The sequence below is a fragment of the Lepidochelys kempii genome, chromosome 2 (assembly GCF_965140285.1).
Source record: "Lepidochelys kempii isolate rLepKem1 chromosome 2, rLepKem1.hap1, whole genome shotgun sequence".
Lineage (NCBI taxonomy): Eukaryota > Metazoa > Chordata > Testudines > Cheloniidae > Lepidochelys > Lepidochelys kempii.
In genome coordinates, this window is record NC_136381.1 from 113,889,402 (window position 1) to 113,909,406 (window position 20,005).

At 42.1% G+C, this 20,005-nt stretch overlaps 1 protein-coding gene across 20 annotated transcripts in view; it reads right to left on the reverse strand.

Annotated features, from left to right (window-relative positions):
- The window catches only part of HIVEP1 (HIVEP zinc finger 1), a 187,235-nt gene that overhangs the window by 119,453 nt on the left and 47,777 nt on the right, over positions 1-20,005 (reverse strand). For 2 of the 20 annotated variants that reach the window (XM_073332051.2, XM_073332047.2), the window contains exon 1: positions 8,284-9,094. The exons of 17 other annotated variants lie outside the window; for them this stretch is intronic. In XM_073332051.2, the coding sequence (XP_073188152.2) occupies positions 8,284-8,302 (19 nt within the window). In that variant the 5' untranslated portion in view covers positions 8,303-9,094. Of the gene's footprint in view, positions 1-8,283; positions 9,096-20,005 lie in introns of those variants that run through there. One more of the 20 variants, XM_078851618.1, reaches the window with a different exon arrangement.

Genomic DNA, 20,005 nt, shown 5'->3' on the forward strand with positions numbered 1-20,005 from the left:
TTAGTAAGTAATCTAGCTAGGTATGTGTTAGATTATGATTTCTTTAAATGGCTGAGAAAAGAATTGTGCTGAATAGAATAACTATTTCTGTCTGTGTATCTTTTTTGTAACTTAAGGTTTTGCCTAGAGGGGTTCTCTATGTTTTTTGAATCTAATTACCCTGTAAGATATCTACCATCCTGATTTTACAGGGGGGATTTCTTTATTTCTATTTACTTCTATTTTTATTAAAAAAGTCTTCTTGTAAGAAACTGAATGCTTTTTCATTGTTCTCAGATCCAAGGGTTTGGGTCTGTGGTCACCTATGCAAATTGGTGAGGCTTTTTATCCAACATTTCCCAGGAAAGGGGGGGTGCAAGTGTTGGGAGGATTGTTCTTAAGATCCAAGGGTCTGGGTCTGTAGTCACCTAGGCAAATTGGTGAGGCTTTTTACCAAACCTTGTCCAGGAAGTGGGGTGCAAGGTTTTGGGAAGTATTTTGGGGGGAACGACGCATCCAAACAGCTCTTCCCCAGTAACCAGTATTAGTTTGGTGGTGGTAGCGGCCAATCCAAGGACAATGGGTGGAATATTTTGTACCTTGGGGAAGTTTTGACCTAAGCTGGTAAATATAAGCTTAGGAGGTTTTTCATGCAGGTCCCCACATCTGTACCCTAGAGTTCAGAGTGGGGGAGGAACCTTGACATCAGGTCTAACCTCAGGCTTAAAAAAAAAGAAAAAAAGAGACTAAACATGCCCAGTTTTGTTTTTGTTTTTTTAAAAACCTTTCCTCATAGGTCAAGTTTTCTAATCCTTATATTGTTGTTGCTCTCCTCTAGACTTTCTCCAGTTTGTCCGTATCTTTCTTGAAGTGTGGGGCCCAGAACTGGACACAATATTTCAGCTGAAGCCTCATCAGTGCTGAGTGAAACAGAACAATTTCCTCCCATGTCTTACATATGTCATTCCTCTTAATACCCCCAGAATTATATCAGCCTTTTTCTCAACTGTATCACATTGTTGGGTCATTTGTGAGCCACTATACCCTCCAGACCCCTCTACCTTCTAGCAGTTATTCCCCATTTTGTAGTTGTGCATTTGATTTTCTTCTTCCTAAGCACAGTTCCTTTGCAACTGTCTTTACTGAATTCCATCTGGTTGATTTCAGACCAATTCTCCAATTTATCAAGGTAGTTTTTAATTCTAATCCTTTCCTCCACAGTGCTTGCAACCCCTTCCAGATTGGTGCTATCTGCAAATTTCATAAGTATACTCTCCACTCCACTATCCAAGTCATCAATGAAAATATGGAATTATACCAGACCCAGACCTGACCCCTGCAGAACCCTACCTAACATATCCTCCCTGTTTGACATCGAGCCATTGATAAGTACTTTTTCAGTATGGTCTTTCAATCAATTATGCACTCACCTCATAGTAATTTAATCTTAATCACAAAAACCAAATCTAAAATGGCATCCCCTCTTGTTGGTTCAGCAACTATTTGATGAAGGAACCCATCAGCTCTCACATCTCAGAAAATCTGAGCCCTATTATTATTACTAGCACTTGTCCTCCTGTCTATATCTGGGAAGCTAAAGTCTCCCATGATCACGCAGTTCCCATTAGTATTTACTTCATTAAAAATATTAAAGAGGTCTCTACCCATATCCAAATCGGATCCCAGTGGCCTATAGCACACCCCAAGCACTATCACAGGGGAGGCTCTAGTAGCTTTCCTCCCCAATGTGATTTTTGCCCAAACAGACTGACTGTCTTATCCATTGCATCGCTTATTTCTTTACAGTCTACCTCATCATCGATATACAATCCTACTCCACCACCTTTACCTTTATTTCTGTCTTTCCTAAACAGCACATACCCTTCAATACCTGTACTCCAGTCGTGACGACTATTCCACCATGTTTCTGTTAGCCCTATAATATCTGGTTTCACTTCTTGCACCAGTAGCTCTAGTTCCTCCATTTTGTTACCTAGGCTCCTCGCATTAGTGTATAAACATCTTACTTTTTGCTGTTTGGCCTCACTCACTTCTTCACCCGATTAGGCACAGACATTCTACCGCCAGTATCACCTATTAGACTGGTATCCACACTGCCCTTCCTCCTCATGTCCATTCTCCTACCCACAGCTGTATCCTTTCTTACTTCATTTTCTTCCCTCTCAATGTTAAAATCTGGCGTGGAGATTACCTGGACATCTCCCAACCATCTCCCCCAAATTCCTAGTTTAAAGCTCTCTTAATCAGTTGTGCAAGCCTCCATCCTAGAAGTCTATTTCCCTCCCTACTCAGATGGAGTCCATCCCAAGACAAGTCCTCTGTCCATGAATGCCTCCCAGTGGCCATACATCCCAAAGCCCTCCTTATAGCACCACTGCCTGAGCCATCTATTGAGCATCATAATCTTGTCACACCTTTGTTACTCTTCTCTAGGAAGAGGCAGAATCCCACTGAAGAGCACCTGAGCCTCCATTTCCTTAAGAGTCTTCCCCAGTCTGGCACAGTCTCCCTTCATACGTTCCAGCGAGAATCTATCGGTATAATTTGTTCCCACATGAAGGACGATCAGTGGATTCTTTCCTGTTCCCTTTAGGATCCTCTTCAACCTCAGGTCCACATCCCGTATCTTAGCACCCGGTAGACAGCACACCCTTCTGTTCTCTGGATCAGCTCTGGTTATAGGCCTGTTTATTCTTCTCAGTAAGGAGTCCCCAGTCACATAGACCTTCCTCCACTTTCTGAAATGTGTTGTTCCCAATACATTCCAAGAAATTGTTGGATACTGTTTTTTAGTATATTACTTTTCCAACACATGTCTGGATAGTTAAAAGCTCCCATTACTACAAGATCTTGTGTTTTGGATACCTCTGTTACTTGTTCTAGAAATTCCTTATACACATCCTCAGCCTGATCTATAGTAGACCCTTACGATGACATCACCTCTATTTTTCTCCTCTTTTATCTCTACCCAGTTGAAAGTCTCTGGTATGCCTCTCACCTCATTCTAGGCCTCAGAACACATGTATATATTCTTGATGTATAATGCAACACATCCTCCCTTTTCCCCCCTTGCCTGTCCTCCATACCAATATTCCAGTCATGAGATTTATACAGAGATGCCAATTAAGCCATAATTTAGCTTATATAATAATACTTCTAATTCTTCCTGTTTATTTGCCACACTCCTTGCAGTTATGTATAGACATCTAAGATGTGGAAGAGATTCCTCCACTATTTTCCCTCTTGTTGATCCTATGACTCTATTGTAATTTTCCATTTCCTCCCCATCATCTAACCCCCTGCTAAGGTCATCGTTGTTTATGTTTACCTGTGGGCTTTTGTCACCTGCCCCCTTTGAACCTAGTTTAAAGCCTTCCTCACAAGGCTGGCGAGTCAGTGCACAAAGATGCTTTTCCGCTTCTGGGTCAGGTAGACCTCATCTCTTCCCAGCAGTCCTCGTTTCTAGAACAGCAACCCATGTCAATGAAGCCGAAACCAAGCCTTTCCGTCAACACCATCTGTGTAGCCAAGCATTCATCTGCAGGATGTGTGAGCGCCTGCCTGGCCCTTTACCCTCAAAGGGCAGGATGGACGAGGATATAACCCGTGCCCCCAACTCCCTCACTCTCGCTGCCAAGGTCCTGTAATCACTGCTGCTCTGCTCAGGGCCATACCTGGCAATATCTTAGAACCCATGTGCATGGGTAGTGGTCAGACGGATGGATGAGCCTCGGAAACCTGTGATATCTTTGGTGTGGGCTCCAGTCAGGCAGCACACCTCCTGGGACACTAGGTCAGGTCAGCAGATGCATGCCTCCATCCCACTCAGAAGGAAGTCCCCGACCGCCACTATGCTATGTCTCCTCCTCGTGGGGGTGGTGGCTGGGAGCCTCTCAGCCGTGGAGGCTGTACAGCATATAAGTTCTTGGCTGTAATGGATGGGGATCCTGGGTGGAGGATGAAACATGGTGCCCTATCAAAGGAGGTGGCAAGCAGCCTGTCTCCTCACCGTAGAACAGCTGGTTTTCCTTCCTCCCCTGGTGCTGCGTTAGTATTTTCTAGTCAGCTGGCATCCTCCATCCTAGCTGTCTATGTGCATCCTATTGATGAAGTCCTCATGCTACTGAATGCTATGCAGATAAGCCACTCTCCTTCACCTACTTCTTGAGGGACTTCACCAAGACTCCTCTCACACTGGGTGGCTCTGCTTGCCTGGCTTTCTTTGGCAAGCACCTGCAGGCCACATCCCCAGCAAGTCAAAACCAGGATCTGAGTAGAAGTCTCCAGAGCCAGGATACCTGTCTGGCCAGCACCTCCATATGTGTAGGCAGTGGAAGAACTAGCAGTGCTGTTGGTGACATGCCGTTTTCTTCCTGTTGCCAGGAGCGGCGAGTTATATGCCCCCTGGTGCCCGGGCTCCAGGAATATTAAGAGCCCAAGGGCCCGGCTCCACCCAATTTTTGGAGCCAGGTCTCTCTCCCAGCCCTGCCTGCCACCCCCACGTGCCTCCCCCAGAGCGTGCCCCAGCCACCGCCAGGCCCGAGCATCCCTGCTTCAAGCAGGCAGCTGCCCTGCCACTCCACACTGCGCTCCCTCACGGCCGCTGGCGGCCACTGCTGCCTACAACACGAGATCAGCACTGGTGGCAGACTGAGGCAGCTGCTGCACCTGCAGAGGAAGGAAGTGCATACATGATCGGCAGCCCACCCCTCCACTGGCACCCACCTGGAGGTGATGCCGAGGGGGCTTCTGGGAGACGGAGTCTGGACCTCACCTGAGCAGCTGCTGGGGCTTGGGTTAGCATTCGACCATGTGATCTCCCCCTCCCCCCCGCAGCCACCACTCCTGCCCCATGCTGGGCAAAGGGCAGCCCCATCCCCCGTGAGGCTACAGTGAGGGGCAGCAGGCTGCAGCAAGGGAGGAGGCCACATGTGATGGCACCCACTCACCACAGGGGAGGCGAGGGGGCTTCCTGGACCTGAGAGGGGCCCAGCCCAGAGGAGCACGTGCAGTGATGGTGCCGGGTGAGTGTGCTGCCCGGTGGGGAAAGGAGGGAAAGAAAGAGGGCTTGGGGGGGGGGACTGTGGAATCCTCCTCTCTGGCCCCAGCCCCGGGGCAGCCTGCCTGAACCCCCAACTCCTCATCCCTGCCTCGCCGCACCCCAGAGCCCGCATCCACAGCCAGAGCCCTCATCCCCCACATAACCCCACATTGTGCAGTATAGGAAAACTGTTAAACGCTTACTGTTTCCAGTCCATTTTTACACTATTTAAAATATATATATATCAGTTTACAAGGCAGGTGGGGGGGAAGAGGGCAGGACTTGGACCCGGACCCGTTCTGGGCACCACCAAAAATTATACAAACCTGCCGCCCCTGCCCCTTGCGAGGTTCTTCTTTATATCTGCAAGTCAAGGGGGAAAACAAAAACAAAAAACAACCCCACCTTCCCGCCTTACTCCACTGGCAAACCTAACTGGCTAAGTCCCTTAGTCTCCTAATTTCCTTCATCTGACCAGCTGCATAATCACATCACATTATATTGATCAGAAACATGCAAATCCAATGAGCTAAAGACTTCAGAATCAAATCAGAAGATGGGTCATGTGTCACTTCCTTTACAGAGGAAGTATTTACTGAAATCCTACACAGTCAATGCTTGCTGCCAAAAGAACAGCAATTAATTCTCCACTTTCAGCTGCATATGCCCAGTCCAGCCAAAAATAACTTTGAAGTCAAGGATCATCCATCTTCATTTGTTTTATACTTCGCCAAGGTAACTGCCATTAACTTATCAAGTCTCAGGCTGAAACATTTAACAAAAAGAAGGCTTTCAACTAAAAAAAAATGGGGTTATTGGTATGCATGGATACGTCTTTAAATAAACAAATGTTACAGTTGCTGAATAACACTGCCTCTTAAAAACACAGTCAACAAGACGAATATAAAAAGTATCAACATGTAAAATATTCCCACCTACTAAAAGGCAGTTGCCTATTTTCACCAAAAAAATCACACACGCGCACATAGGCATAGGAAAACCCACGTACAAAAAATAATAAAAAGCATTATGGTGTTTTGTATGGCACTGCACCACAAGCAGTAAATTAATCTGTATTAAACCAAGAAGAAACATGAGCAAGCAACATCATAATGTCTAAATGGTATTAAATTCCTTCAATAAACATGGTCTCTTATCTTCACATAAGATAAAATCATACGAAGAAAATGCTAGTTCAGAAATAATCTTTAAAAACCCGCATGCCTGGCATACCAAACAAACATTCCGACAGCCTATCTAATCTAATCAGACGCTCTAGCAAGCTTTTAAAACAGAACTATTAAAATTCAGCGTACTTTCAGTTACTATTATAGTTGTCTATAAATTAACTCCATTACTGTACCATGGCATTCAATCATTATCAAAAAACGGTTTCTCATCTCTTTACCGCACTCCCCAGATAAACTATTGCATAACACTACTGCAATAAATCTGACGTTCCACTGTGCTGCTCATTTACTTATATTTTGGTGAAGCTATTTTACACCATTTTTCAAATGCAGCATACTCTAGCCTCTAACATCTTTAGAAAATAGACACACACAAAAAGCAGAAACGAGAAAATAATAATTAAAGCAAAAAATGCTTTTTCAGATGTTTTCATATAATAAATATCCAGCTTGCACAAAAAATGCTGTGGTAGGTTGTCTCAATGGAACTTGGAAATAAAGATTTTACCTTGACCTTCAAACAGAATGTTAAAACCCATGTCACTTTTAAAAAGTCAGGCTTTCCCTATTTATACAAAAGACATTTATATATTTTGACATTCCATTAGTCTACTTTTCTCTTCTTCACTCTACAAGTTTTACAAAGGCAGAATTCCTTTATTCGTGTGTACCACAATTTTTTATTTTTTTTTGCAAGCAACAGCCTGGCAACTAATAACAATTTTAGAGCAATTCTAATATAATGAAATGCTGTTATTGGCTGTTTATATAACAGTGAATTAACCCCCACTGGTATATTTCAAGAATTCATACCCATGGTGTATAAAATGTGACTCATAAGAGTTCGCTATTATAAGAGAAAAAGCTGCCTAGATTCAAGAGACTGCCTCTCAAACTAAATATGCTTAGCCTGCAGTTTCTGTCATGGAAGAAATTACTCAATTAACTTCAGACAACAAAAACAACAGGGTTATAACTAATGTACAGTAAATGCTCTGTGGGTGTAATGCAAGCTCATTTCCCAGTAATATACTCCCTTACATTCTAACCCATTTCTCACCTAGCTTTTGCAAAAACAACTTAAGTATGTTACATTTACTTAGATTTTTCTCTGAACATCATATTACCAGAAAAATAAGTTGCAAAATATTAGTAACCTGGTTAGGGCCCTCTCTTTCTCTTTGAAGTATATTCCCAAAGAAAATATTTTCAGAATGAAGTATTTCTCCCACCTACTTCTAGACAGTAAATCACCTTTTTCAAAGTTAAAATCAAGTCCCATTATCTATGAAGTTTCTGCCCACAGTGATGATTTTTCCTGGCAGCAGCAAAGGAAGAGACTACAATGACAGTAATCAATAAATGATCACCTGTTTCTAGGAATTAAAAGCAGGGAAATACAAATACTCAAAAGCTTTAAAAGACCAGATTAATAACAGTCTCTCTCACTCTGATGCCCAGTGAGTATTGGGGTAAAACATCAATTATTAAAAATAACTAAAAGAAAACTTACCTAAGTAGACATATATACCTGCCTCCCGTCATTCCTTCCACTCACGTTAAAATATCCATCAATGACTTGTTTTTTCGCCTAGACTGCTAGATAATTTGCCTGTAGCACTGAGCTAATGTTTGCTAACATCAGTCAGTTACAAATTTATTGCCGGTTACATGTTATCCTACAGCATAACATTTTTAGGATATATATTTGTCAGCACCATAACACAGCTTTTGCTGTATGATTAAATAAGAAAATAAAGGAAATTAACAATCAAATCTGCAGATTAAAGTTAAAACAAATACAATTCTGCTACATGACAGCCAGACCCTTAGCAGATGTTATCACCATGTATAAATATGTGTAAATCCCCTTTTCATTAAAGCCTGCCAAATAGTGTAAACCAACCTTGTAGAAGGTGCTGTCACATCTTAAAAACACAGCCAACATGCAAATAAACATAATCCTCTTTACTCTCAAAGCTAATTCACAAGCACCACTTTATTTTTATTTTAATATTATGCCTATAAGAAGTATTTTAATAGTCACATTACCAGACAGATGACAGGTCATCCCCCTTTATCTGTGCCACAGCACACCTGAATTACCCTGCCACATCACATTACATTCAGAGTGCAATTCTAAAACAATCTCTCACAGGCTATGGGATCCTAGGAATCCTCCCCCGCTATCTCTCCATGGCAACAGTAGCTACAGTAAAGACAGTCTACCTCTTACGCAAGCAAAAAAAGAGTATGAAACACGGCCAAAAGGCCACAAATGTCAGCAGACAAAACATCACTCTCTCCCCTCCCCATTTAGTTTCTGCCTTAAAGAAATAGTAGTCTATATTTCTTTTCCCTTACAATTCAAATATCTCAAGTCACCTTTTGCTGGATGAGAAACAGCTTAAAGCAGACTTGGAAAATAGAGCTGCAACCCAAGTACATACGGATAATACACCAATGTTTTCAACGACAGATTTCCCCCCTATATTTTCATGTAACAAGTACTTCAGCAGAATATTCTTTATCCTTGCACAGAGATATTCTTGTAGACAAAAGAATTTTACAATGTCTACTTTAGGATTGTGGATACTGATTACTTTAGGATACTGCCACCAATCACCTTCTGAATGTTAAAATTTAACCCACAAATGTATAATCTAAACTGTGGAAAAACTTTGTTTTTAATACCAAAGCAATTTACCAGGATATTTACATTTTTTTCCCAGTAAGTCATTGCTGCATCTGAATTGACTTTAACTTTCTGAACCTAATAAAATGATAAATTAGACCCTCAAAAGGCAAATATTAAAGATGAAAACAAGATATGGACATTGGCACTGAAATGTGACCCAAGAAGGTGGACCCCAGAGCCCATATGGAGAACCACTGAAGGTCAGCCTGTGCTGATTGGATTGCAGCATCAAGTCCATAGAAAGCAAGCTAAAAATATGTAGGAAAAAAAAATCTTTAAACCTGGTACCTTTCAACAAAACAAGACAAAAAGACTTATAAGAAGTTATCACAAAGGACTATTAAACATATATAAATAGCAGTCAAACTTCTTAAGCCCCCATTCAGGAAAGTACTGAAGTATGTGCTTAAATCCATCCCTATTCAGGGCAGCACTTAAACATGTGCTTAAGTTTAATCTTATTCTTAAATTCCCTTGAAGGATGTAAATATGTACTAAGTGCTGCTCTAAATAGGTATGCTCTTCTTTATCAGAGCCTTATAGCACAGATATACTGGCCTGATTTTTCCATATGTGCTATGAAGCAACAAAACAATATATCATTTTATTTTATTTCATATCACATAATTCTTATTTCAAATTAAACTACCAGAACCCAAACAGACTATAGAAAATGAAGTGTCATTTTAGACTTACAAGCTTTTTCCTTAAAAAAAAACATTTATTTTCCTTTATATTTTTAGGCCAACAGACTATAGACTGCAATGTGTCCCCATGAAAGAGCCTCTTTTATGCGGGGAAAAAAAGTTAGCACATGAAAATAGGAGAGCTCTAACACTCTAGAAATGTCTGGAATTCCCCCCAACATCTTGTTCATGAGCCAAGACAGGGTTACGTATAGCAGGTCATATGGTACATCCACTAGTTCCTTTTTGACATAAAGCTCTACAATATTCTAGTCTATGAATATATTTCGGCTAACATGGATTGTAGGTGTTTGCCAGATGAAGTAAGATCACCATTACCTCTAATGTCACAGGACTCCCTTTATAGCATAAATGACAACTACCCAAAAACAAAAACTAAACACACAAAGCAACCACACATCCACTTTCTGACACATAGGTAAAGATGACACCAAGCACTGATATAACAAGCTATGAACTTTAAAGACCACTACGGATCAGTAGCATTTAGGCCTTAAAGTTCAGCACCATGACATTATGATTATGGGCACAATATAAATAACCAAACAGTCTGGTATTTCAGTTTCTCTTCCACAGTGGATGGGTGTTCCTTGGAGCTCACAGTGGTTTGTGTTCTTAAAATTAGAAGGATCTTCCACCCTCAGAAAGAGGCTTTTTTAAACAGAGAAGCCACCCACAATTTTGGCTGTTCCAAATATCCTTTCCCTTGATATCATGTAGGGATATTATTCCCAATCAGCAATCTGTTAAAGTATGTTAAGATGTTTCTTCTCTCTTCCTACAAATAAAAAGAGCGAGGAAAACCACCTTTGTCAAGATTAACTCTTTTTTTGTATGCCAATCAGAGTTTTGGTTGAACACTACAATGGATGCTTTAGAAGTGGGATGCTTTTATTTAATTTTTCTGTTCCTTTTATTATGTTGTTCTGAGGCAGCTAAGACCAAAGTTCCTGGAATAGGAGGCATGGGGGGGAAAGCAAGTCTCCTACTGCAGGACTTGACACAGTTAAGTATCCTGGTAGAAGATGACACTAAAACCTGGTTGTGCTCCAAGCTCTTCTTGGTCAACCTTTCATTAATAGACAAACACACACTCTTATGTTTTGCCCCCGAGATGTCAAAGAGTTTGGATGCCTTTTCCTGGCCTGCTGCAACTCACACAACCAAGACCTGAACTTAATGCATCATCATCTCATGGAAATTATAAAGAGGAAGAAACAAAGAATTGACCAAGAAGTCATCTAGTGATCTATTCCTCCTCCTTCTGCCCTGATTCAGAGACATCCTCTTCTAAATGGACAATGGAACCTCCAGGAAATAGTGGCCTCTCAGTTACTTCTTTAGGGTGCTTTGGTGCTGGACAATGTGGTTGCTCAGTGATCTTACCCTCAGAAAGATTCCTGAGGGAGGAAGTGGAGACAGACTACCAGCCCCAAGGGACACAACGGTTGCACTGGTCATAAGAGCTCTGACTTTGCACGTTTGGTTCCCCAAATGGGAAAGAAAATCCAAGAGGTGGGGAACTGACCTCTTTCCATGGAAAGAGTTAGGGGAACCACAACCAGGGAACAGTCGCAGGTACCTTCACCACCCACCACAGGGAGAAGGTACTCCAGGAACTTCCTCCTTGCAGGGATGAATTCTAATAAGCCCCTAGCTAATAGCAGGAGCAATAAAGCAGAGTAGGGGGCAGATCAGACACGTCAGCCCCTCTGCATCATCCTTGCACCGAGAACCAGAAAGAAACAGCTCCAGACCCCCCCAAATCATGAGATATCAGCGCCTCAGTTTTTATGTAAAATAAAAATAAGTTTCTTTCAATTGAGAGGTGTCTGCCTGAGTCTGCACACAGCCAGAAACAACAGCTCTAAAGGCAGGGTGTAAGGTGGGCGGGGGAGGGGGGTGAATGAAATGTCCCATTCATCTCTACTGGACATTAACTTCAAGACTCAGTATTCTGGGGTGCTCTGCTAACACCACCCCAGCAGAGAACTCTGTGGCAAGATGTGAGGTGATGTCAGCAGAACTTTTTTCCTCGCAATGGACTGTGTTCATCATCACTAAGCCCAGACAATGGGCAGAAAGGAGAGGGGAGAACATGAAGGAGGCTGGCATTAGGGGATATAGAGGGGATACAGGATGCTATTATTCTTCACTCAAAGTGTGGATTTCCGAAGTTACAACAAATGAACAGGCAAAGGTTTTTTTTCAACAAGGATGAGGAAGGGCTAAATACAAATAAATCAGCACCCTTGCCCATTTGTTGATATGTTTTATCTGCTTCTTCTAGCCCTCATGTGTTTTGTATTTATCATTCAATTTAACTCAACACCTCTCTTAATCTCAACTACTGAGGTGGTACACAGTAAGACCAGGACTCCCTCAGACAACCGGGACCCAAAGGTTTTCACAGGACAAAGTCAACACTTTGAATTGCATTTGTAAGCAGACAGGAAGCCTATGAAGTTTCCGGAGAACTGGTGTTCCAGGTAGGTAGCTGTGTTCTGAATCAGCTATAAAACTTTCAGAGGATCATCAAGATCCTAGGAAAGCTAACACACCATGCCATTTAGAGCTGAAGAAAACAAGACATACTTGTCATCCACCTGCTGATCATGCTTCAGCCTGAATAGTCTCGCTAATGCTCCCATTGGCCTTCAATACATAAACAGCCGTAGGAATAATGGAGTAGAGCCACATATCAGAACTCTCTTGGGAAGACAAGATGTTTATCCCCGAACATCCTCTGAGATTTCAGAAGCAATAATGCCTTTTTTCAGGACCACGCCAGCCACCCCATCTAGGATCTACTCAGGGCCAGCTATGTCAAAGACAGCTGACTCCAGCTTCTTGGCTAAATTCCAAACTCCTCTTGCAGCTTCATTTGGATAGGATTTACTTCATTTTCTGCTCTAAGCTGTTGTACAGTGTAGCTCTGGGTAGTTACCAGCTGCCTTACTCCACCGCAGAGGTAAATGCAGTTCAACTGTGGGAGGGGAACAGAGGAGATGAAATACAATTTAAGATACTTAAGATGAAAGGCACTATATCAAGGTCCTCTAAGTATTTATGCTTAAATACCTGTGTTTAAAATAGAGTTCACACTAAACCAGATTCTAACACAGTTTAAAGAGCTATTGTGGATGGATTGAAGTAGTTTTGCAACTGTTTTTAATACATGGTTGAGAAAAAAAAAAAAGTCCTAACATGGTTTTGTCCCTTTAAACTATGCTGTAACCAGATTTAACAAAAGCTATGTTTGAATCATATTTAAACAGAACAGGAGGACTTGTGGCACCTTAGAGACGAACCAATTTATTTGAGCATAAGCTTTCGTGAGCTACAGCTCACTTCATCGGATGCAACAAGTACTCCCTTTCTTTTTGCGAATACAGACTAACACGGCTGCTTCTCTGAAACCTATATTTAAACAGAGTGCCCCAGCAAATTTAAACCATATGTAAATTCAAGATAGCTTTATTAAAAGACCTAATGAAGAAGAAACATGCTTTCAACATCTGTTGCAGAGATAGAGAAGATAGCAACAGGAACAGCAAACACTATTTTCTTTTTTGAGATGCAGTCAACCCACTGAAGCAAAATATCAGTAAAAGTAGAACATCTTTAAGAGGAAGGAGGCTTACACTGGCTTGTAACTTCCAGAATGAAGATGACTAAAATTCCCAGGTGGTGACTATTTCAGAACCTCGTCTGCTTGCTTATCACCATCTGCTAGCTCTGTCTTGGGAAAAAATGTAATCTCTTCCTCAAACCTATTACGCATCTTAGAGAAAAATTAGCAGTTTTACAAAATGCCAAGTTTAGGTTAAAAATCTCACATTTTCTAAAAAATATCAAATTCCAAAGAGCATTTAAAGCGCATTGTCACACAGCGGCTGGCCATGGTAAACAAAGTAGGTCCAGCTCACCGGTGCCTGGACAGGTGTTCCCGTTTGGCCAATTAAAATGCAGGGCAGCAGACAGGTGGCTATCAAGGGCCCAGTGAATCAGAGAAGACTGGTTCAATCAGGAAGGGCAGGTGAGAGGTGCCAGAGACCAGGGGGATTGGAGGAGTCCCAGAAGAAAGCAGAAAATGGTTCTTGGGAGAAGTCTGAGGGCAAAAGATCAACAAGAGGGAAATGCTAGTTGGTGTCCCCAAGCCAGAGAACCAAGGCCAGAGGGATGGAGAAGAGTGAGGGCAAGAGGAGCAGCAGTGGGAGCTGCCTGCTGGTTCTAAGCAAGAGAACCACATCCAAGAGCCAAAAGCCTGAAGACGGGAGCAGCAGAGGGTCTTACCTGCTGACATCTCCAGGGTGAGAGAGCCAGACCCAGAGGAATCCTTAAGAGGGCTGGGGGAGTGAAGGATACTCTCCTGGCAGGATGCTTCGCAGCCGAGAGGCTTTAGGGGTTCCTGCTGGGAAGACTGGGGTTGCACTCCAGTTGGAAGGGCTGGGATGGCTGTCCTGGTATAAGCACATGAGAGCACTGAGAGAGTCTAGGCATGGTTTACGGTGACAATTTGTGACACATGGGGCATCAAGAGATGAGATAACTTGAGTACTGATGACTGCTTACACTAGGGTGAGAAACAGACTACATCTGTGAGGCCTTTATTATGGACTGTTTTGAACTATGTTTTCGTAACAAACCATGTTGATGGACTAGAAGATAAGCCTTGCATGGAGTTATTGAGTTACCTGAGAGGGGAAATTAGGCGGCACAGTTGTCCTGCTGTGGCCTGCTGCAAGTGGGCACTCCAAGTGGGACTGCCCTATGACATACTTCAAATGTTATACACATTAAGGTAAGAATGATCAGTTGTATGACTCAACAAGGATATCCTTGAGGTGGATACCCTGTCTCTGTCTAGGCCACCCTACAATATATTCTGCAGAGGTTCTACAAGACAAAGTAAGAAAGTGTTTGGTATGCAACTTACGGTTACTTCATGAAAAAAACTGGTTTCGGTAAATGCAATAAAAAGTCTTAGAAATGCTCATGTCACAGAAATGCCTTACAAAATGATATTAAGTCACATTAGTGTAATGGATGCATTAGCTTGACAGTTATGTCAATGTTTTAACTTAAAATATACATGGAAAAAACAATTTCATACTTATCCATTTCTGTACAAATGATCCTCACTTTGCTGTACAGGAGAACAAACTCCAATATTTATGCCTTGAGAATTTACTATTGACTTGAACAATTAAGTAACCAGGGACAAAGACCCTTCTGATACTCAACCAAAATGCATCAAAATGTTGCTCCCTTATAATGTAAGTAATACTGACAAATTCAGGTTAGCTGTACAATCTGATAAACAAGTAAAGTCAATTTTCCCCCCTGGTTTTTAACACAATACATATAAAATAGTCATAACAGTATAAAAAGAATAGCATCTTTTAAAAGTCTGATCCTACAAACAGGCTTACTGTGTAAAAAAACATTTTAAAAAATCTGTTCAAAAGGGTTTTTGGAGAAGGCTGAGGATATGATTCCCAGGATGACAAAAGGGTGGAAAGGTGCTTTTATTGTAAGTGGCAGACTAGCAGAGTTCCTTCTTGAATGATTATTTTAATGCTGTGGTTTTGAGGTAGTATTAATTTTGTGTTAGGGCACCTAGACTATTGTACAGGCATTTTTTTAAAATTATTTAAACGGAAATAAATAAAACACAGAAACTGTAGGTACTCAGCACTTCTGAAAACAATGCCATTATTAACTTTAACACTCAAACAATACATTAACAGCAAATAATGCATTCAACATTGTGCAGCTCTTTGGAGACAAAGCATCTAGTAAACTCTAACACTGCTCCTTCCTTCACAGGGAAGGATAATATCTGCCCAGATGCTCAGAACAGTACATGTGTTTATGATAAGCACCTCCTAGCACATAAGAGCTGGGAACCATGCTGTCAATGCAATTGTCTCTATTTCTAGAAAAATTAACAAAAAAAAAAATCCTAAATGACGTAAGTGGAAAAAATGTTAATTTAAAAACATTTCTATTTTGAGTTTGAGACAAGGATTTTCAGAGTAGAACACCAAAGGAGAAAAATAGCCCAAAGAGTCTGATCTGTTTCTCCATAGTCTTTGGCCTATCACCTAGAAGCTGATTCAAACTCTGCAAACTAATAAACTAGGTATTTGATTAATGCTCTGGCTTACAGGAAATATACTTTGCCCATCTCCATGGCAGCAGTAAACTGAGGAGTAAGCAAGTTGTCACCTACACCTTTTCGCACAATAGCTTGTCAACTCTGGCAGGGGACCAACCAAAGGGAGTCTTTCCTCTTGTCATCTCTAACACGAATAGCTTTGTGTATCTCTGAAAATAGCACAAAACATTCATAAACAGCATCAGGCCTGTTAGAAAGGGCTCAATGTCCATAACCTGTCTGAAATAATAGAAGGTGAATTCCTGCTGCATTCTCTAATTACTCTGTTTCTATCCATTTTCCAGCAATCTGCACTGAGACTCAACAGTACAAAGTTGCTAATAATATACCTCCAGGGTATGTTCACCCACAGTACAATTTATTCCCCCACCCAAAAAAAAGAGTCACATCATGAATGAGAAAAGTTGTTTGAACATCACCCCAGCATTATAAAACATATATTTTAGCCACCTAGCTTTATAAAAGAGCCCTAATAAATGTTACTGTGAATAAAACCAGCTGAACAAATAGTCTTTGGAATTACTGGAAAAAATTATAGTGGTGAAATTTTACAGGCATTTAGCCAGCAGTGAGGACCAACAGTTTTTTTTTTTTTTCTTGTCCAATCTGGAAAATAAGTTATTTTAAATGAGTAGGGATTTCCGCCCCCTCTCCACCCCTTTTAAAGGAAACATTTACTGTGCGTGTGTGGCAAGTTTTAAATAGCATAAATGTCATAAGAGTTCTTTAGTATTCAGTCTCCATACTCAAAGAACTTTGGTGAAGCATAGTGTAGAAAGACTAAATGTTAGTACAAGTGATTGCACATTCTCCAGGGAACAATATGGGTTTCCTTAGGGAGTGGCTTAAGTACACCAAAACAGGAAGAGAAGTTCACCAATATTGGCCATCATTACAGATCTTGGCCTCATATGCTGATGGGACAGAGCACAAAGTGGATAATGGAGACATAACATGTAATTTATCTGAAAGAAGGTTATGGCTCCAAGCAGGCCGATGGCCATTCAAACAAAAGTAAGCAAGAGTGTGCAGTTTATGGAGCTTATAAGCATCATCACTTAGACTTGATCAAGACAGAGACTGGATGGAAAAACAAATAAAAATGGGGATCTAGTCACCTTTTTCTCTAGACATTTTTTTAAATAATGAGATTTCCTGCGGTTTAGAAGATTAAGACATTTCAAAAGAAATTTTATTCACACACAAAAATTTGAATTTAAAAGTAACTTGACAATGTGTTTTTCCCAGACACAAACATTAAAACATATGCGAACGTGCCAAATGTCAGCATTGATCATGTAAAAAAACCCCCCAAAAAACCACATAAACCAGCAAGTTATCTCCCCCTTTATGTGCAAGAATGTTGTTTTTTCTGTACCCATCTTATATCCACAGCCAGGTCATGTCCCCAACATCTAAATCAAACACCAACGTATGTTTCGCTGAAGTCCTGGCATCAGATTTCATAAACACTTTTTTTTTTTAATTTGCCAATTTCCTCAAGTTTTCTGCTCTTTCAATTCAATGCAATATTTTCCTTGTTTCTCAGTCTCTCTATGATGAATTTTCTTCATCCATTCCTCCATCTCAATCTCCCCATTCTTACGCCACTCCAATTTCCATATTCCGTGAGCCATCCTTTCCAGTCTCCCATGATGTGATGTTACCCTGTTCTTCCAAACCCTTTCAAGCACAGGCTTCCTCTGAGCCCTGGGGTTGCTCAACCCCCCTCGCCCCATGCCCTACCCCCACCCCACATATTCCCACCCCGGTCCACCCGCACTCCACCTCTTCCCGCCCAGTTCCACCCCCTCCCCCGAGCATGCCCTATCCCCACTCCTCCCCTCCCACCCAGCACCTCCTGCACTCCATGGAACAGCTGACTGTGGCATGCAGGAAGCATTCGGAGGAAGGTGGGGAGCTGGGTGCCAATGGGTGCTAAGCACCCACTAATTTTTTTAACACCCACAGTGTCGGCACCTATGCTTTCTAGCAGCTAGTCCAATGGGGCACTAGAAAGGAGTAGGGCTTATGTTCCCCAGCCACACTGTTTAGAGATGTAAGGGACAGAGATCCGTTAAGCACGCCTACTCCTTGCGACCCTGGAGTTGGGACCAGCTACAATCTGGCCATGAGCCGTGAGCCTAAGGCAGAGTTAGTGCAACATATAGCTGATTGTTGTCACCTGGCTACCTGTTAGGGCAGACTAAGTTGCTTGATTTGGTAAGAAGTTTGGGGGCTCAGGCATGTGAGTAAGACAAGAATCAACAGGAAGGTGATGGGAGGAGGAGTCTGCCCATAGCAGGGGGAAGAAATTTGGTACATCTGTGTCCTGTTTAGTTTGGACTTTCCTATGGATTCACCAATGTATGACACATGACTAAGACTTTGACACCGAAATTTTTATTAAAATTCACAGGCAGGACATGGGCAATGAACAATAAATCACAGAAGCCCCAGCCCCACTGCTGTGGGGGGCGGACTGCCCTAGTTCGAGTCGGAAGTCATGGAGGTCTGTTAGAGTCGTGACCTCCGTGACAAAACTGTATCCTTACACATGATGTTCGCTGAGCATCTTTACTCTGCATGTATGTTGCATCACTTTCCCCTTAGTCTGTCTTGTTTATTTGGATTGTAAGCTCTTTGAGACAGACATTGTTTTGTTCGTTTGTACAGTGCCTAGAACAATGAGACCTTGTTCTCAATTGATCTCTAAGTGCTACCATAATACACATAAATGGTAACACCTGCTGTGACACTGTCAGTCAGCAGGGGCTTCAGAGTTAGAATTGGGCTTTTAAGTTGAATGCCAGAGAGGAAAGGAACCTAACGGAGCTATTTTCTTCCTCCACAGATGGGGCTAAACTTCTCTTTTTAACTCCATTAAAAAGGAGATTTTGCTGGCAGGGCAGACTCCCTTTCTTCTCCCAATATCCATGGAAGGAACGGAGAGCTGGCAGTGTGGATCCTGTAGGGGAGAGGAAAGCGAAAGCAAAAATTGCCATCTCTTCTTTCCTACTGCTCCTAATGGGGAAAAGAAGCTGAGGATGGGGAAGAAGAGGCTTTTTTAATCACACTTTCCCTCAGAGGGGGATCAGATCTTCTATTGCTGTTAATTACCTATATTATGGTAACACCTAGAAGTCCCAATCAGGATCAAAGCCCGAGTGAACACAGACTAAGAAACAGTCCCCTGGAGATCCCACAATCTAATAAAGACAAGATGCAACAAGTGATTGTAACACTGAAGTAGTACACAGAAGGAAGGGCAATGGAAACAGGAATAGGAACATGCGTCCACCAGGGTCCAATAAATTATTTCGCTATTAGAAGTCCTCACTGGCCAATCCATCTTGCCATTATCAGTTGGCACTTTCCCAAAGGTATTATGAATAAAGTGGGTCTGGCACAAAGATGCAAAGGAGGACAGAGTAATGGCTTCATCGTCTAAATCAGGATTGTGTTCCAAGCATGAGGGTCTGGAAGGAAGATAGAAGTATGAAGGTGCTTGGGGGAGCAGAGAAATGGGCAATAGAAACTAGCACTGAGGTGACCCATGCTCCTTCATGCAGGACAGCTGGGAGTCCTCAGACAGTCATCAGCTCATTTTGCTAATCCTACTTCAGATTTCCCTGTGTGGCAAACCCTCATTTCACCAACCAGTGAAAAGCGAGAGCAGTCCTTTCCCTACACCGGGGAGAGGAAGTCTCAGATGCTTTTAGCAGGGGAGGAGAAAACTGGGTTCTCCAGCATAAAGTGGCTGGAGTGAGGGCAAAGATCTCATCCACAGTATACACACACACCTTGGGTACATACATAGTACATACACAGCTTTTATAAGCAGTCTAGAAAATGCAAGCATCTTCAGAGTTAAGGCTCTTTTGGAACAGAATGTAGTCATAACAGAACACCACTGTAACCATATTATTGGTCTATTAATTATTAATGCTAAGATTTTGTCACGGTTATCTTTAGTAAAAGTCACAGAGTGTGAATTTTTGTTTATTGCCCATGACCTATCTGTGACTTTACTAAAATTAACCAGGGCAGGGCTAAGTAGGGGAGAGGAATGGAATCTCATGGGGGAGAGGGAAGAACTGACAGGCTGAGCCCCTCACCATGGTGGGGGGGCACAGCCACAGCTCCATCACCCACAGCGCAACAAGTCACAGCAGTCCAGTAAAG